Genomic DNA, 16,687 nt, shown 5'->3' with positions numbered 1-16,687 from the left:
CCTTGTCTGGCGTGTCTGCGTCACTACTACTCACGGAAAACACTCGCGGATTTACCCTTAATCCCAAGTCCACGACGCATAGCGCAGCTTGGCTTTGATCACGTTTAAATTCAGCACACATGCCCGCTCGGTCTCATTTCAACGGCGTAACACAAGCGGAGAACTCTGAAGAAAACATTACAAGAGACAGGTTACGAATATGCACAACAACCAGTCAACCCCCCGACCCTCCTCGATTTATAAGACAGGGGGGGTTAGAACACGCTTCCATAACACCTCTCCACAATTTTCATCAAATCCCATCATCTTTAAGTCCCCGATTTGCTTTCCTTTCGGTTCGATGTGTGTAACTGGGGCAATTAAGACAGTTTCATGTTGCAGAGTTAGAAATGGACCCCAACAACATGAAACTACCTAAACCACTCGACAGTCGATCCGGGCCTCAAGTGAAACACAAGCCAATTCATAATGCGCCGTGGTCCCGTCATCAAGTGTCCAAAAAAAGGTCTGTATTGAGAAAGTACAGCTGTATTGTATACACTATAGAGCCGCTGCCACAAGGGCGCAAAATGGACAAATGCACAATGATAAATGGACTTACCCCATCCCGGAAATGTTAATCCCAGTATTCCCAAACTAAAGCAGGAGGTAATGTTTTATCCACAGTGTATCTGTACAGTTCAGATTTCTAGCTGAGTGCCGGGCCTCCTCTCCGTCTGAAAGGCTCTCCCACGACTGAAGCTGCTCTTAGAGGAGAGGGAGAAAGCTCATATACCAGCCAGTCATAAAACTCTACAATAGCCGGCTGGGCATGCAGCTAGACGGCTTATAGCCTAATATCTTAATTATTTCCGATGGCCATTACATTAGCCTCTAGAAACATTTCTAAGCTTGTTCGCAAAAAAAGGGGGAAAAAAGAACTACAGAACCGCCATTGAGGGAGCCCATATCATTTTGGATTTTGAATTTCAGACAAAGCCCCCTTTTCTGCTTCTGTTGAGTACACTTTGGCTCAAAAAGTACATAAATAAACCCACAGTACAAAAATGCAAGCAGCTACTCCTCAATGCGAGCTGATAATTTATTAAGCATTACACAAAAACACAATATGTCATATGTACACAGAAATATACAATAAAAACGTTCCTCCTTCACTTTGCACGCCGCGTTCATGTAAACGTCCTCAATGTGAATGAAGACTCAACGTATACATTTAGCTCATACATAGAAGAGGCCTATATCATGGACTACTCTAACGCTCACAGGTGAATTATTCTTCCCTTGGTGATACATGGGCATTATATTCCAGGGTGGTTTAAAATTGCTTTAAAAAAATGTAGGATAACTTTATACCATGCATTTCCAATTAAAATAAAATAAATTGATATTTGTTTCATTAAATTTCTAAAGGAGCAATGAGGATGAAAGGGGACGATTTAAGCCACCTTCCAGGGCACTTTCTTAAAATTAATTTAACTCCACTTACACTACCCAACTATACGACAGGGGTGACAGAAACAGGTCGACATTACAAAAACACGACATCAGAAAACAATCAAATAGAACCCATAACATTCAATGTGTTCTCCTTTTCTTTTCTCAGTAGCTCACAGAGGTCGATGCGCTGACTTTAAAACCTCTGGAAATAAAAGGAAGTTGTGCCCAACAGTGAAATGAGTCATTATGTGGCCGAAGTGGCGAGAAAGAGTGGACGTCATTGATTCGCACCAATTTTCTTCGAATTCAACGTGATCACCTCGTTCATCACGAAAATCCGTAGTTGGAGGTGAGCTCCCGGATCCTGTTTTCCCGCGTCATTTTCTTCAGTTTCATCCTGCGGTTCTGGAACCAGATTTTAACCTGTCTGTCCGTCAGGTGGACGCTTTTACTGATCTCTAGGCGGCGCTCTCGGGTCAGGTACATGTTGAAGAGGAACTCCTTCTCCAGCTCCAGTGTCTGGTGCTTGGTGTACGGGCAGCGTTTCTTCCGGCCGCTTTTTGCTGTCAGCCAGTTGGCCGTGTTTTCGCTTTTTGTGTCTCCTAAAGAAAATGGCAGATACATGGTTTTACGCACTGCAACATGAGGAGCTGGTGTGTGTGTGTGTGTGTGTGTGTGTGTGTGTGTGTGTGTGTGTGTGTGTGTGTGTGTGTGTGTGTGTGTGTGTCAGAAATGGAGAGTTGTATCGAGGAGTGTGTTTATGTTTATGGGTATACGCACATTACGGTGACATTTGTGTGTGTGTGTGTGTGTGTGTGTGTGTGTGTGTGTGTGTCAGAAATGGAGAGTTCGAGGAGTGTTTATTTTTATTAGTATACACACATTACAGTGACATTTGTGTGTGTGTGTGTGTGTGTGTGTGTGTGTGTGTGTGTGTATGCGTGTGTATGCGTGTGTTATGCGTAATGTCTGGCTTCTTTGTTCAGTAGATTTGGAGCTGAAAGGCCAGCAATAGAGAGAAAATGTCACGTAATGCTGCATATAACATTGTGCACCAATAGTCCAGTGGAACAAAAACATCTTTTTATCATAAAGAGTGAATGAATACAAACACATGAAAGCACAGGAAAAAATATACAGGCTTACACTCATACATGTAGGCCCATGTTCAAGTATATTTTTACGCAGCGCGCAAAATAAATAAAAGCTATAGTTATTCAAAACGTACTATATTGTATGATTACATACGAGAATAATTCCTTTATTTCCCATATTTCTTTAGGATTCTTTAATTAAACCTGATCTAGCTTTGCCCCATAAACCCTGGCAGGTTTTTCTTAATTTTACGCATAATATTTCCTCGCGTAATCATACACACATACATTATTCTAATACATTTCCAGAATAAAAACTTGGATTATTAGACGTAGAGACAAAATGTAAATGTAAGTGTAAATGAAACGTTTTCCTGCTCGTGTGTTGACTTACCACTGCAGTTTAATCAGTCAAATGAAAGTGCCATTAAAGGTGCCATTAAAAAACCTCACACTACCTGCTTTGCATGCATTCAAAACAGTGCGGGACCACACCTATGACGAACTGAGATTACCTTTAGTGGCTTTTGCTGGCCTCTCTTTGTCGTGTTCTTCTGTCTCCTCAGCTGAGGAGTCTTCCGCATCCGAGGAGTCGCGTGCCTCCTCGGTACCCGGTGCAGCGTGAGGCTGCAGGTCGGCGTTTCCCGAGGACACGGGCTCCTCGGTGTTCCTCCCTTCATGCGCCGTGGCTGGAGCAGAAGTCGAGGTTGGTGGTGTGTGGAAGCGAGCAGGAGCAGTGGGGTGTAGGCCAAAATGAGAATGGGAAGGGTTCGGCTGGGGGCCGTTGGTGTTGTAAAGTTTATGAGAATGTGCGTGCGTCTGAGACAAGCGGAAGTAGCCCGGCACGGGCACTGAGCCCCCGCTGCCGCCGCCGCCATCGGTAACTGTACAAGAACTGGAGCCGAGGCCGGTTGACGTTAATCTCGAGTATGTAAGATCTTCTGCGGTGGAGGCTTTAGGGCACTTCGACTGTTCATACAGACAGTAGGTGCTCTCTTCCTTAATGTTCTGCGGGAACGAGCAGGGCGCGACCTGGGGACCCACTGGGTGCTCTTGGTCCATTCGACATGACCTCTGCGCGTCCATCCACATCTCCATGCTGGACATGTACGCGCCTGAGGCGGAAACCATGTTTTGGGGACCCACATCGCTGCGCTTACCCATACCTGGGAAGTATCCATAGTTGTGTAGTCCGTAAGGCACTTCTGTGGCGGTGCTATGGGGCACGCACACCGCGCTCCCCGTGTAGTGACCTCCGCCGCTCTCGGGGCGGCCACTGATCAGAGAATCCACTAAAAACGCATTTCCTGACGGAGTGTCCGAACATGACATTATTGTGGTGTATTTTGGCGAGGGAAGAAGATAGCCCTTTCTGGCTGACATTTCTTGTGCAAAACATGCTGGATATGATTAGAGGCACCCCCCCTCTCCGCCGTGCGGACTGTAAAACCAATGGAAATGCTGGAAGACGGGCAGTCCCTCCCACTCCGCGACTACGTAGCAGCCGGAGCGGTATCCATCATGGAGCTGAGGTAGAGAGAGGAGACAGCACAGTAATCAGTGTGTTCCCTCACCTCGCCTTAATGCACCACCATTGCCCCGTAGAAGGGGCGAGGTCCCACGGAACAAACTTTAAAAACGCATATTTAAAAAAAAAAAAAAGAAAAAAGAAAAAGAAAAAGAAAAAAATATACAAAAGGAGAAGAAACATTTCATGCACGGATTCTAGAAAGACGCTCGAAATCACATCTCAACTGTAAAAAAAATAAATAAAATAAAAAAAAATAAAAAACACCAGCACTGATGTCCCCCTTTCTACAAATCAAATGTTACCACGAAACTCAATATGTGCAACACAGTCAGAAGGATCAGATTTATACAATCTCAGTCCCACAAACTGATACAGAACTCAGGTGAAAGTCGTGGAAGAGAAAATAAAACCCCTTCTCCTTACAGTCACACTAAAACACAAGTATATGTTACGGAGAGGTGGCCTTAAGGTGTAAAATCTAATTTCAAAGTACGTGGCTGCAGAACCCGCCAACAAAGGCATGCAATAAGAAGCAATGGGTACTAAAATGTTTCTAACTGTAGGGAGATTTCGCCTTTAGCGAAATGGCTTAGCAAGAAGCCGTTGCGTTGTGAAGACTAATGCTGGCTGCAGATAGAATGAGCAATATCAACCACACAACTTTGCTTTTTTAGATGTTCTTCTATTTTTCCACAGGGAACGTCTCGGAAGTAGTAAATATCAAGTTTACCTCGTTGAACTCTCTTGGCGTGCACCTAAAGACTGAAATGTTGGACTAATATTGAATTATGTAAAATTAATTAACAAAGCTATCCCCGAGTGCAAACAACGGGGAGCCGGTTTTCTGTCACTAGCAATTACCAACAATACAAGTTACAGTAACTACAAAAAATACCTTTACACAACAAATTAATGGCTTAGTATCTGACGAATTACTGCATCTTTTAGAAAAATGAATTCTTCAAATACCGTATGTAACAGCATATACAGTAACTTCCTCTATTAGAGCCTATTAGGCGGTGGTTTTCTCTTAACGATATACAATATAACTTATTTTACATTTCACATTAAAAGATGAAAATCTAGGCTATTTCATACATGTATTTGAAATTAGGATTTGTTTTAATAATGGTATTAGTTCTGTTTTTTGTTTGGTTGTTTTTGTTTTGTTATTTTTAACTGATTTGGGATATGGAAACGAGTTCAGCTGTGCCCATTACGCACAACACTAGCAAACGGTTAAACCTGCTTGTACTTTCCTGTCGGAACTAAAATGGAATCTTGTTGTCCACGGTGTGTACCTGCCTTTCTTATAAACACGAAAAATGCAATCTGTGCTCAGCATAAAAATTCTAATTTGTTAAACTGCCAAGAAATTGATCACGACGTTGTGAGCGAACAGGCGCAACGTGCTACAGCAAAGCAGGCATAGAGGCTGCACATACAAGTCATCCTGTCGGTCCAATTTGGGGCAATAAGGGCCACAATAAAACTCTCCTTCCATCTCGTAGTGTCCTTGGCCATGTGCACTCTATGGTCTTTCCAGGTTGAAGTTAATCTCGGCCAGCTTTGCCATTACCAGGCCCAGGTGGCCGCTAGCCCCCCGGGTTTGTTTGCAGCCTGTTGTACTGAAATGAGCAAACTTGGGAGAAATTCATAAATTGAGCCCATTTAGGTTTTCAAACGCTCCCGTCACTGACAGCTCATTTATGTACACTGGCTTAGTTTTTTAGCGCGTCGACGGTGGACATTTGTCACTCTCTCCTGCTCAAAACGCACATATTTCAAATTACTTAAATGACTGCAAGTTGGTTGACAGTTATTTATGTGTGTATGAATATAGTGCAATAGTCTATTTCAAAAGCAAAATGATATAGTACAGAAATGCATAAACTAAAGAACATTTTCTGCAGACAAGACAAAGGCCGCGCGCCGAGCATTTGCGCCTGTTTGGTAACTTCCCCCAAAAACCATAAAATAATTCATGTTAACCAATTAAATACGGACAAACTAACAGCATTAGATCCAAACCATGTATTCTCTTCCCCACAGCGACCTGGTCCTTATGGGACACATGAGCCAGTAAGGAAACTAAATACGTCAATTAATTATGTGTGCCCAGTATTAAATTGTTTTGGCCTACACAGTTCATGATGTTGTACTGGCACGGGAGCCTATCGATATCTTTGTGTTACAGTTATTAATTGTAGCTATTAAATCTTCATTTTCACAGCTGCCCGGCTATTATTTCCTCAAAACAGTTTACTCTGACCACTGGCTTTGATCCGGCCCATATAATCGTGGCCGAAGAGGCCGTTTCAGTCGTATCATGTTCGTCCCGAGTGCAGTTATGAACAATAATGCGGCGTTTTATTACATCCAGCGGAAGCATTTATTTTTCACGAGAGACAAAGGAGAAAGAGACTCGGTCCACACACATTAAGGTCCAGAGCAGCCACTCGCCACTTGGACTGACACTGATAGCCTGCTAGTGCAGCTCTGAGTCCATGACAGGAAGGAAAGGGAGACGCGATTGCTGCCCTATCACAATCAAATCGACAATTTTCTAATAGGAGCTTTTGTGCACTTGGCACGTACAGAGAGTGATGTGTTTTGGAAAGACGTCAAATGTCGTTAGTGGATTTCTTTGAAGAGGAAGACGACCAAGAAGAATGAGCATACAAAGCCAGCTGCTGTGATTTAAGATGAGCTCCATTAGCATGAGTACCATCTGGAAAAGGAAATCATTTGTTTTGCATCCAGCGCTCACTGCTTACTGTTGCATCGTTAGATACTAACTGTATCCATTTTTTTTATAATTAAAGCAGACTCGTCCCGCCCCCTTCAAATCCAAAACATTTGTTGGTGAAACGGGACAGAGTTGCAGATCTCTCCAGGTACAAGCCGGCCATGCTATACTTCAACCATTAAAAAGCTCAAGCTCAGCAAAATGAATAGCATATGCAGCATGAAGCCTTGGCACAGATGTGTTGCCTTATTAGGGCCCCCAGGAAGACTTTCTCTACCGCACGGCCCAGTGAGCACCAGAGAGAAATGTGGAAACTAAACGAAAAAAGGCCCCCCCTATTTGTAACTAGCAGGCCATACATGCAACAGAAGAATCTATGGGCTGAGGATACAGAAGATCTGGTCTTGCCAAAGTGTGAGCTATTCAAGCTCCAGCCCGTTTAACAGCAGCTTTTACCTGCGTGCATTCGAGGTGAGCTTGGAGACGAAAAGGTCCACGGCCATGACATTGGTCCCAATGGCGCCGCCCGGTGGTAGAGGAGAGTCTAATCCCGAGTGCAACCGTCCGCCACTAAACTGATTCGAGGTGGGTAAACCACACGAGGGGGAAAAACCTCTCAAATGAAGTCGATGCAGCAAGCAAGCGGAGGCTTCTCCTATCCGTCCTCTCCCTGTCGTTGCTCTCGCCTCCTTGGAAACACAGTTAATAACCTTGGGTCTCAGACGGTTTATTGCACTGCACTCCAATTGTACAAATGCCCCAGACTCTCAGACAGCTTTTATGGCCGCGTTGCTGCGGCAACGGGGAGGATGTCCCGTAATTAGGGACGGAATTCCAGAGCGCAGTAAAGGATGCGCAAGGCAAGGCCGGACTATGGCAGAGAGAGGCAACCATAAACTTCAGCCTCTCTCCCCGCGTTTATGGCCCTTTTGACTGTCATATATGAACGCCAATGCGCTGTGGCTAGCTCCCATAAACACAGTGATAACAACAGCAAATATGGCGACCCTCGCCAAAGGAGGCTGCTGTTGGAAGAGTGTTTCCAAAACCAATCAGCGAAAGGACAGGTTCCACACACATACCACACACAGAGAGAAGGAGATAGTGAAAAACTAATGGAAAACAAAGTGAGCATGCTGAAATGTAGCTGAATGTTTGGCAGTAAAATGTGGTGGATAGAAATAAAGATGGGCCTGCACGCTATCCACGCTGGTTCAGTAACAAAGATTTCTTTCAGATGGGATGCAAGAGTTGTAAAATATCTTGTATGGGTCAGAATATGTCCAGACGTGGTTGAGAATGATTGAAAAACACACTACCACAAACACAATGAAAGCGCAAGGACAAGTCTCTGTAGTTCATCTGTAATTGAACCCACACAACATACAAAGATTAAAAGATTAACTGATAACATTTAGCAAGAATCATCAGCTTTATCATTGAATTTGTCACTTTGTCACGTTTTATTCTAAAAACTAAAACTGTGTGTGTGTGTGTGTGTGTGTGTGTGTGTGTGTGTGTGTGTGTGTGTGTGTGTGTGTGTGTGTGGTTGTGCCTCTTTTGGACGGCTCACTATTTGCATCTGAGCCCTCAGATGTGCTTCACTTCAGTGTTTTTTAATTACTTGCTATATACCAGGACACTAACTTGTGATAATTCAATTGTAAGCGTGAGTTAAATGCGGATCTTTCGTGCGTAAAACGTTTCCCTTTTTTATTCACCGAATGCGTCACAGATGTGCGTTTTCAAAAAGAAAATCTCGTGAAAAAACAAGAACAATGACCACGCAGAAGTAGATTTTTTTTTTTGTTCAATAATCTTTTCATTTGTTTTGTTTTTTTTATTTGGAAATATAGTAGAATACACAATAGTTTGGGCATACCAAGCAATTGATTCAATGCGATGACCCTGACCAGCCTTGCCCTGACAGCACACTTGAAAACGTAGCTTTTTTTTTTTTATCCTCTTTAAATTGCAAGTACCAAAGGATCGCGAGTCATGAGAAAAATATTCTGTTATGCGTATCAATATGAGACCGAAGAGGCCCGCTGCATATATACCTGTGTGAATGTGTTGGGCGTGTACCTCAGTGCAACTCCACACGGATCCAGTAGACAAGCTTATCTCTCTGGTTTGGCCTGCATTATCAAAACTCGACTGATAGTCTCCAAAAATCAAAAGGACAACATGTATTTGGGAACTGAAAGATACGCAAAATATAAATACTCATAGCCCTCATTCTGCAGGCTCCAGAAAGAACGACAAAAGCTCGTTTTGAGGTCAGCCTAGACTCAACACGGAATCCCAATAGCCCGCCTGTAATAATGGACTTTGACTTGGCTAGCCATTTAAAGGAGATAGTAAACAAGTGGCTACAAAATAAATAAGCACACAAAACAGAAACACGTTACATTCTCATCCGTTCGGACTCATTATTTGGTCACACCAATATAAAGTCACATATTCGCCCTCATCCTAAATTCACGACTTTTCTGATTTTAAAAAACAGAACAAAGAAAAGGTAAAATAAATCTTTTGATTACAAAATACACCGAGTCAGTCAATTGGTGACTGTTCTTTTTTTTTTCTTTTTTCCCTTTTTTTTTTTTTTTTTCTTTTTTTGCCGGTCTGAAAAGAAAATAAAAGTGGCATCCTGCGAGTCACAATAATATTAACATGGGCCTTGGCGAGCGCACAAATCCATTTCTAAATTTTCCCAAATCAGAGTCTGGAGGGCGAAATCAGCAGACTGTCTTGATTCATGCTCACTCTTTATGTTCTCCAGATCACGGGATACTGTTGTCCTCGAACTTGAAATTAACCATTGAGCGGTGTTGTCGTTGCTGTTGCGGCCATTGTGGTACACAATGTACACCGGGAGAGTCACAGCCGGAGAGTCAGTGTGTCTGTAAACGCAGTCAGTCCCGCAGCAGAGGGGGACTTTGAGAGCTGTGGCGGTGCTGTTCTTAGCCCTAAAGCAGAGGATTAGACGTGTAATATTGTAATCTATCTCTGTTCAGTTTCTTTTCCTTCATGCGGCGGTTCTGAAACCAGATCTTGACTTGTCGGTCGGTGAGGTTGAGCATCCGAGACAGTTGCATGCGTTTCTCCTTGTTTATGTACACACTGAAAAAGAATTCTCGTTCAAGTTCTCTGATCTGATATTTGGAATACGGGCACCTTTTCTTGCGGGTCCTCTGTCCATCTGGAAGGCACAAAAAGAGAATACAGGTCACAGAAAATATCAACATTTCAAATTAGCCGTGACTATGTTCCAAATAGATTTATACGCCTTGGATGTTGCCCAGATTACACGTGAGCGGATTTCCTCTACATGAAGCATTAATAACATATTTCCCATTACAGTATTTCAAGTGTCATATATAGCGATGTTATATTACACTGGAAAGATGACCAAACCATGGGATCGCTAGACAATACACTTGGGCTTTGACCTTCTCCAGCAAATGAAAACAACAAGCTCACTTTGAAATCTAAGCAGCTACCAGCTACAGGAACAGGAGACTGGCTTGCATTAGACAGTTTATATGAAAATATTGGTTTTATAGAACGTATAAAGGGGCAAATGTACAAATGGGAACACGAGAGTCCATGATAGCTTTAACACAAGAGCTCCTGTGTGCTAAGCCTTAAACCAGAGGCACCACCCTCATTACATGCAAGCGCTCTTTTAACGTTAAGAAACCGTGAAACAAGCGCTTTTATAATACATGGACTGGACGCAGGTCTGCATAGGAATTCACATTCATAACTGGATGCTTTTTGGAAACGTCAGGGAGTGTTATAGAAAAATCACCGGCCTGATGTCTTTCACGGCCAATTTCAATTCCAAACACGTGATCCTGCAGTTTATAACAAAGTTTTGTTGGGGGTGGGGGGTCTACAGGCCCTCTATAAACCTTATATGCTTATAAAACAGCATATAAAATTTTTAACAGCAGCGCGCAAGATTGCAAACTTTCTCTCATAACCAAGGCGCTGACTTTAATACGTACTGCTGCTGCTGGATTTCTCCTCATTGTTGCCGGAAGATAACTCCGGGCTGCTCGTCTCCTCCCGCGGCTCCTTCGCCTCGGTATCCCTGCACGACGGTGCGTCCTCCGGCGCAGAGTTGGGCTGCTTGGTCGGGGTTTTGTCTCCTGAGTAGCCATTTGTGGAAGAACTCTCCGACGCGTTCCCGTACGCCGTCTCGTAAAACTGGTCGAAGGCTTGTGGCAGCACGCCATTTCTGCCCACGTTCCCGTAGAAATTGGTGGAAGCTGAGCCGGCGCTCGTGTGGTGGTGGTGGTGGTGGTGGTGGTACGCGGCGGCCGCGGCTGCCGGGCTGTTTTTACCGAACATGTCCCCTACGACGGCCGTTTGCGCCGATAGACAGTCCCGGTGCACCATGTCCTCCGCGTTGGGGTAGCACTGGGGCAAGTTCCCCCGGTGCGGCCATTTACCGGACGCGTCAATGGCTGCATAGTCCCTGAACGTCACCTCTCTGACGGGTTGGACTTGCGGCAGGTTAGAGGAGTAGGAATATGTCATGGGGCGGGTGGACGGGGTCTGGGATAAAAACGAGGGAAGACCGGAGAAATCAGCCCCCGCCGAGACGTAATAAGTGCAACTGGGCAAATACATGTTCGATCCGACGGGGACCCTTTCGTCAAAATCCATCATCGTAGTTCACCCTCCACTATAACTCTATGTTGGGGTTTGATTCCTCTATAACCGCCCTGAACATGGCTCTGAAGCGCCGTGCCTCCTGCCTCTTTGAAGCAGGTTCGCTAAGCAGAAATTTGGAGACGTAAGCTGACGTGGAGAGCCATCTCCATCCACTCCACGGAGGAGGAGGTCACGTGACCACATGGCAGAAATTGACAGATTTTCAGCCTGTGTGTGTGTACGTGCGTGCGTGCTTGAGCGTGCGTGCACGCGTGTGTGTGTGTGTGTGTGTGTGTGTGTGTGTGTGTGTGTGTGTGTGTGTGTGTGTGTGTAGGAAAGAGAAAGAGTGTGTGTAGGAGTGTAAGAGACATGACTGCTCTATGTCCTAAAGCTTGACATTGGTGGTTTATCGCCATGTCGGTTTAGAAATGAATTCCTTGACATGCAACGAAGTCAGAGGAAGAAAAAACTATAATTTGATGCCGGTTTTTAACCAAGAGAAGAAGGATTTCAGTCGAAGCTTTAACCAAAATATCAATATCAATTTCCCAGATGTTCTGTGCTTCTCCGCGCTTAATCTGTCCTGGGAAAATAATAGCGCGTATTTTAAGCTTTTCTAGTTTTCCTTGTTTTTGCATTGTGCGTGCAATGCGTGAAGAACAATAGGAATCTAGAGAGTAACTTGTCCGGTTCTTACCAAAGAGTAACATTAAACCGGCATTACTGTGCATAGATAACATGGACTTGTATTGGAGGAAAGAGACAAGCAGCTCATCTCTAAAGTCTGCTTTTAGAAATGTCTTAGTCATCATCATTTGGTGGTTTTACAACATAGCATTTGGCCCAGTGGGCATTTGGTTATCAGGGTCATGTTCAAAGTAGCGGCTATGTTTCAACTGACCACAGTCTTGTGTTGTATACCAGTATAGCAAAGACTAATCTGACATTTTGACGAAATAAATAGAGGAGACGGTGTAAAGATTTTAACGGGGACAGAATACAAATTTAAGGTAAACACAGACAAGGAAATTTTGGTGGTGCGTGAAACCTGACACCAATATACAAGTATCTAATTGCAATACTTAGATACGTAAATAGATACGTGCTATTATTGTAATAGTTTATATTAACTTGGGAGTTACAACAGAAGAAACCCAGACAGACTTCTCAGAAAAGACCGCAGGCTTACCGAGGAAAACGCGCAAGAACTGACGCCTATAACAATTCAAACAGTCTGCGTCAATAGTCAAATGTTACAAGCTCTTTGAAATTATAAACTTATTCTATTTAAATGCCCCTTGTCTTACGGTTCTGTTTTGCCTCGTATGAAATATTTAATGGATCCACTAACAGCTCCAAAAGCCGCAACATTCAAACCCCCTCCACTTTTACGCACGGCTATTTCTTTACGTTTTGGTGCAAATATTTATTCACATGTCCGTCGTTCAGTAAGACGACAGCTTCCAGAAATTTACAAGACACTTTTATGTTTTGATGAATATTAATTTCCATCAGATCCCTATTTTTTTCTGTTTATTCCCTCGACGCATGTATACACACGTTAAATTCTATCAATATACACACACAATCAAGGGAGAAACCACATTTCTAAACATAGATTTTTAAAATACCCGAAGCTGTATTTCACAGTCACAGCTCGAAATATATAAGCAATATTTTGCTCTACAATCTATTTTAAAACTCTTATTGTGAATAAACCAAATATCTATGAATAGTCATACAGGGAAATGGCAATCATTTTGGATTAAAGGTTTACTTCCCTTTAAACTTCAAATAAATCAAGCTCACAGATTTTGAAAATGCAGAGATTTCTTCTATTTGATTTAGTAAACATGTCACCGTACACATTCCCTGGCTCTCTGCTACCAGGCCACCGTGGAGCTTGTTTTGGAGAGGCTGCAACCTGACTCTAATGTGCTGTGAATGAGAGAACTGAGCCCGGATTAAGACCGCCGCGGCTGGTATGGCCCTACAGCCCGATGTGCACATGGTGATCCAAGGGGCCCCTGATGTCACATGTGAAACGCAACCTTAAAATATCACACACATATTAAGACGGTGCAAGCACCAACTAACGCCCTGTGATTGTATCAAAACAAGAAAACAAAACCAAAAAAAAAAAGCTGAAAAGAAAAAGTAAAGAAAAACATGCAGTGCGAGCTATCCACCGGCCATTTCATTTGGATAAATTGCAGGGGAACAAACAACTCGAGTGTCTTTGCGACCACACGCTCCGCCTCTCAGTCAATCCAGACAAATTCTACGAGTTGTGCTGAAGCTTTTAAGCTGTAATTGAGCACAGGATGCCCAGGAAAACCAAAGCCAGCTCTGCACAGACCTTCGTTTTTATAGCTGCTATAGTATTCTGCTGTGCTTTTTTTTTTTCTCCCCGGCCAGACAGACACCACAAAACTGGCCAAGCGTGATAGGAAGTCGCCACCTACACGGACTCAAAGTCAGCAACTGAGGATTTTCAGTGACTCAGAAATCATGTCTGTGCACAACTAAGGTAAGATTTCTACTCACAATAGAATAGCACAATAACTCTAACCCTTAGATTGAAAAAATAAAATAAATAAGTTTCCTAAAAATAAAGAAAGACGTTCAAAATTAAAAGCCATTGTTATGTCAAACATGTTTTGAATCAATTCAAGTCGCTCTGCCGATCCTCTGACCATCCTCCTGCGGTATTTGGTCATCAAACTGCAGTCTGGCGTTGCGTAAAAGCTCTCAAAGCCAAAGTTTTGTCTGTACGGTCGACTTCAAGTTCGGGGGAGGGAGAGGGTCCTTCACAGAGAGCAAAGGGCCCACTGTGCCCCGGATGGAGTTCCTTTAATTGCTTTTGCATTTACGCAGGCTTTAGGTTACAAGATTGGCCGATAATGTGAGCCTGTAACTCTGAGCTGAGGAAAAGTCAAATGAACTTCACCTTCGCACTAATTGTCAGAGTATAGTAGGCCATTAATATAGAGCCTGGTGCAGGTTGGAATTTAACTCCAAATAGTGCTCTAAATAATAAACAGTTGATACTAACACATGATGTTACTTGGGATAATTGGTCTATCAACCCATTAGGTTGATAATAATTTTATTTTATGCGCTTTATGCAAAGAAAACATTGAGTTTCTATCAAATGTTTCGATAATAAAAGAAGCATGAAGCCTAAAAGATAAACATCAACTCATTGACTTTTGGCAATAAACGGTCATGAGGGACTGGAGGAGAGTTGGTGTGGAGATAGAGAGAATCGGTGCATATAGGCTATTCAGGGACACTGATTTCTTGTCTTAACTTACTTTCTTCTTCTTTTAGCGCAAACACACACACACACACACACACACACACACACACACACACACACACACGCACACACACACACACACACAAACAAACAAACAAACAAAAGAACGGACACAAACATACATTCACAATTGGTTGTTTGATTTAATTAAAATAATATAATACTACACTATTAGATGAATCCACAGATATAAACATAGTATATTTAACCTGAAATGAAGCGTAACTCCTGTCCTGGGCAGTGTTTTTGTTGGGAAGAGAATGCGACGCACAGATAGCCCAATCCTTGTGCCATAAAACCTAGTCAGACAACAAGTAAACAATCAAGTGTGGGGAGGACCTGAAAGTACAGTTTAACGCCACGTCAGGTAGGCCTATAGGCTGTAAAGGAGGCTAAATAGGCGCATTCAGTGTCTTGCAAAGAAACCTCCTGTAGCTTCTGAAGTCTTCAAGTGAAATAAAAGACCCAGAGCTTTAGTGAGCTACTGGCCCTTCTGTTGTTTTCATTCTATGGCAGAAAAATGGGCCACCACACCTGCACCTCAAAGCATCTATTGACTATATTCTCAATCTCAAAACGAAAACACCGTCTTTAGTGCATACTATGGGGAGCAGGAGACAATAAGGAGACGGGTGCCAACTGTAACCTTCAAAAGCACAAACCCTTATATGTATATTAAAAGATCACAAAATACGACTTAACCAAACATGGAGGTTTGCAGTGAGCACAGCGGTCGAACAACCACGACAAATCTCGGCTGAGCTAATTAATAAATGTATCATTTGCAGTATGTTTATACATTATATTTGGCTGTTTACACATTATGACAAAATTTTCATTAAAGTGTTTTTGAACTTGAATGGCGCATGCTCTTGGCTCAGCCGTTATCATGTCGCTGGCTACACTGATACGAGCTTGGCGTTGCGGGGGGATTATAAAACCATCAGACTGAAACATGAAACAAGTGCAGCTCGCATTTAGTGGCGTGCAAATGAACGAGCAGGAAAATATCCGTCGGCCTAAATTTAAACCTGATTCAGCGAACAACTGTTGATTTATCCACAGGTGACAGAAATGTGGGCCGACAGCGGACGGCGACGACAGAGGGGCCATGCGGACCACACAGGGGCCATGCAGGGAAACTGATCAACTCCACGGTCAACGGGAGCACCTCTGACTAACCAGTGAACATCCCCAGCGTGCAGAGGGTATCCTGAGACACAAGGCGAGTGCAGGAGCCGAGCTGGACAAAAGGATTTAAAATGGATTTCAGTTGGGCGAATAAACGATTTTTTATTTTTTATTTTTTTCACAAAGGAAGAAAGGAGAAGGACAGACGGGAAGATATAGACCAGCATTGAAGTGTAGGGATAACTAACTGAGCAATGAACACAACAGCAAACTAGGTTTCTTTATCAGAAAATCCATCGAGTCTCAGGTGATATATGGCTATTGATGGTTTTAGAACCAAAACACATTCAGAATATACTTCCCAGTCCTCGAATTGTGTGCGTGTGCGCAAAAACGCCATTTCTAATATTTCTGATAAAGAAGAGTCGAATTGAGTCTGGTGAACAGTGAACCTTGTATTATTTGTTTGTCTCCTTTGATTTGATTAAAAAAAAAAAACAAAAAACATATACACTGTAGATGTCTGTCTGGCAGCATCTCCCCTGTATTTCGCTTTAAATGTGATCTTCTCCAAAAACATAAAACAGAACAGTCAACAGTCGTGTATGTTAACGTGGCGGAAATGTTTCAGCCAAACAGACGCCAACGCTTGCAGTTTAATCAGATTATACATTTCGAAATTCAGACGACATCGCTCCTGTTTTTCCCGACTGAGAAAAAGCTCCATAGACACAGCATATAGTCTCACATCAAAT

At 43.1% G+C, this 16,687-nt stretch overlaps 2 protein-coding genes across 3 annotated transcripts; both read right to left on the bottom strand.

The window, feature by feature from the left end:
• Nucleotides 1–1,764: 1,764 nt before the first annotated feature.
• On the bottom strand, nucleotides 1,765–3,914 carry LOC143335608 (homeobox protein Hox-A10-like). The gene is made up of 2 exons (XM_076755153.1): nucleotides 3,047–3,914; nucleotides 1,765–2,039 (listed from the first exon to the last, which is right to left on the bottom strand). The coding sequence occupies exons 1-2, from the start codon at nucleotides 3,912–3,914 to the stop codon at nucleotides 1,765–1,767; spliced, it is 1,143 nt and encodes a 380-aa protein (XP_076611268.1).
• A 5,869-nt stretch (nucleotides 3,915–9,783) lies between these two features.
• hoxa11a (homeobox A11a) lies at nucleotides 9,784–11,494 on the bottom strand. Of its 2 annotated transcripts, XM_076755057.1 has the most exons (3): nucleotides 10,824–11,494; nucleotides 10,717–10,723; nucleotides 9,784–10,008 (listed from the first exon to the last, which is right to left on the bottom strand). In XM_076755057.1, the coding sequence occupies exons 1-3, from the start codon at nucleotides 11,492–11,494 to the stop codon at nucleotides 9,784–9,786; spliced, it is 903 nt and encodes a 300-aa protein (XP_076611172.1). The 2 variants fall into 2 exon arrangements, with proteins under 2 accessions (XP_076611172.1, XP_076611173.1); XM_076755058.1 differs by lacking the exon at nucleotides 10,717–10,723 and having other exon boundaries at nucleotides 9,784–10,016; nucleotides 10,828–11,494.
• Between the last annotated feature and the right edge of the window lie 5,193 nt (nucleotides 11,495–16,687).

This window comes from Chaetodon auriga, chromosome 17 (assembly GCF_051107435.1).
Source record: "Chaetodon auriga isolate fChaAug3 chromosome 17, fChaAug3.hap1, whole genome shotgun sequence".
NCBI lineage: Eukaryota > Metazoa > Chordata > Actinopteri > Chaetodontiformes > Chaetodontidae > Chaetodon > Chaetodon auriga.
The sequence above is the reverse complement of the archived record's forward strand: the minus strand, read 5'-3'. Positions and strand labels throughout refer to the sequence as shown.

Bases quoted from the DNA above. Each gene is read 5' to 3' on its own strand.
- LOC143335608 (XM_076755153.1), bottom strand. From the start codon at position 3,914: ATGTCAGCCAGAAAGGGCTATCTTCTTCCCTCGCCAAAATACACCACA. The intron at 2,040-3,046 runs GTAATCTCAGTT...CATTTTCTTTAG, and splicing joins GCCAGCAAAAGCCACTAAAG to GAGACACAAAAAGCGAAAAC.
- hoxa11a (XM_076755057.1), bottom strand. From the start codon at position 11,494: ATGATGGATTTTGACGAAAGGGTCCCCGTCGGATCGAACATGTATTTG.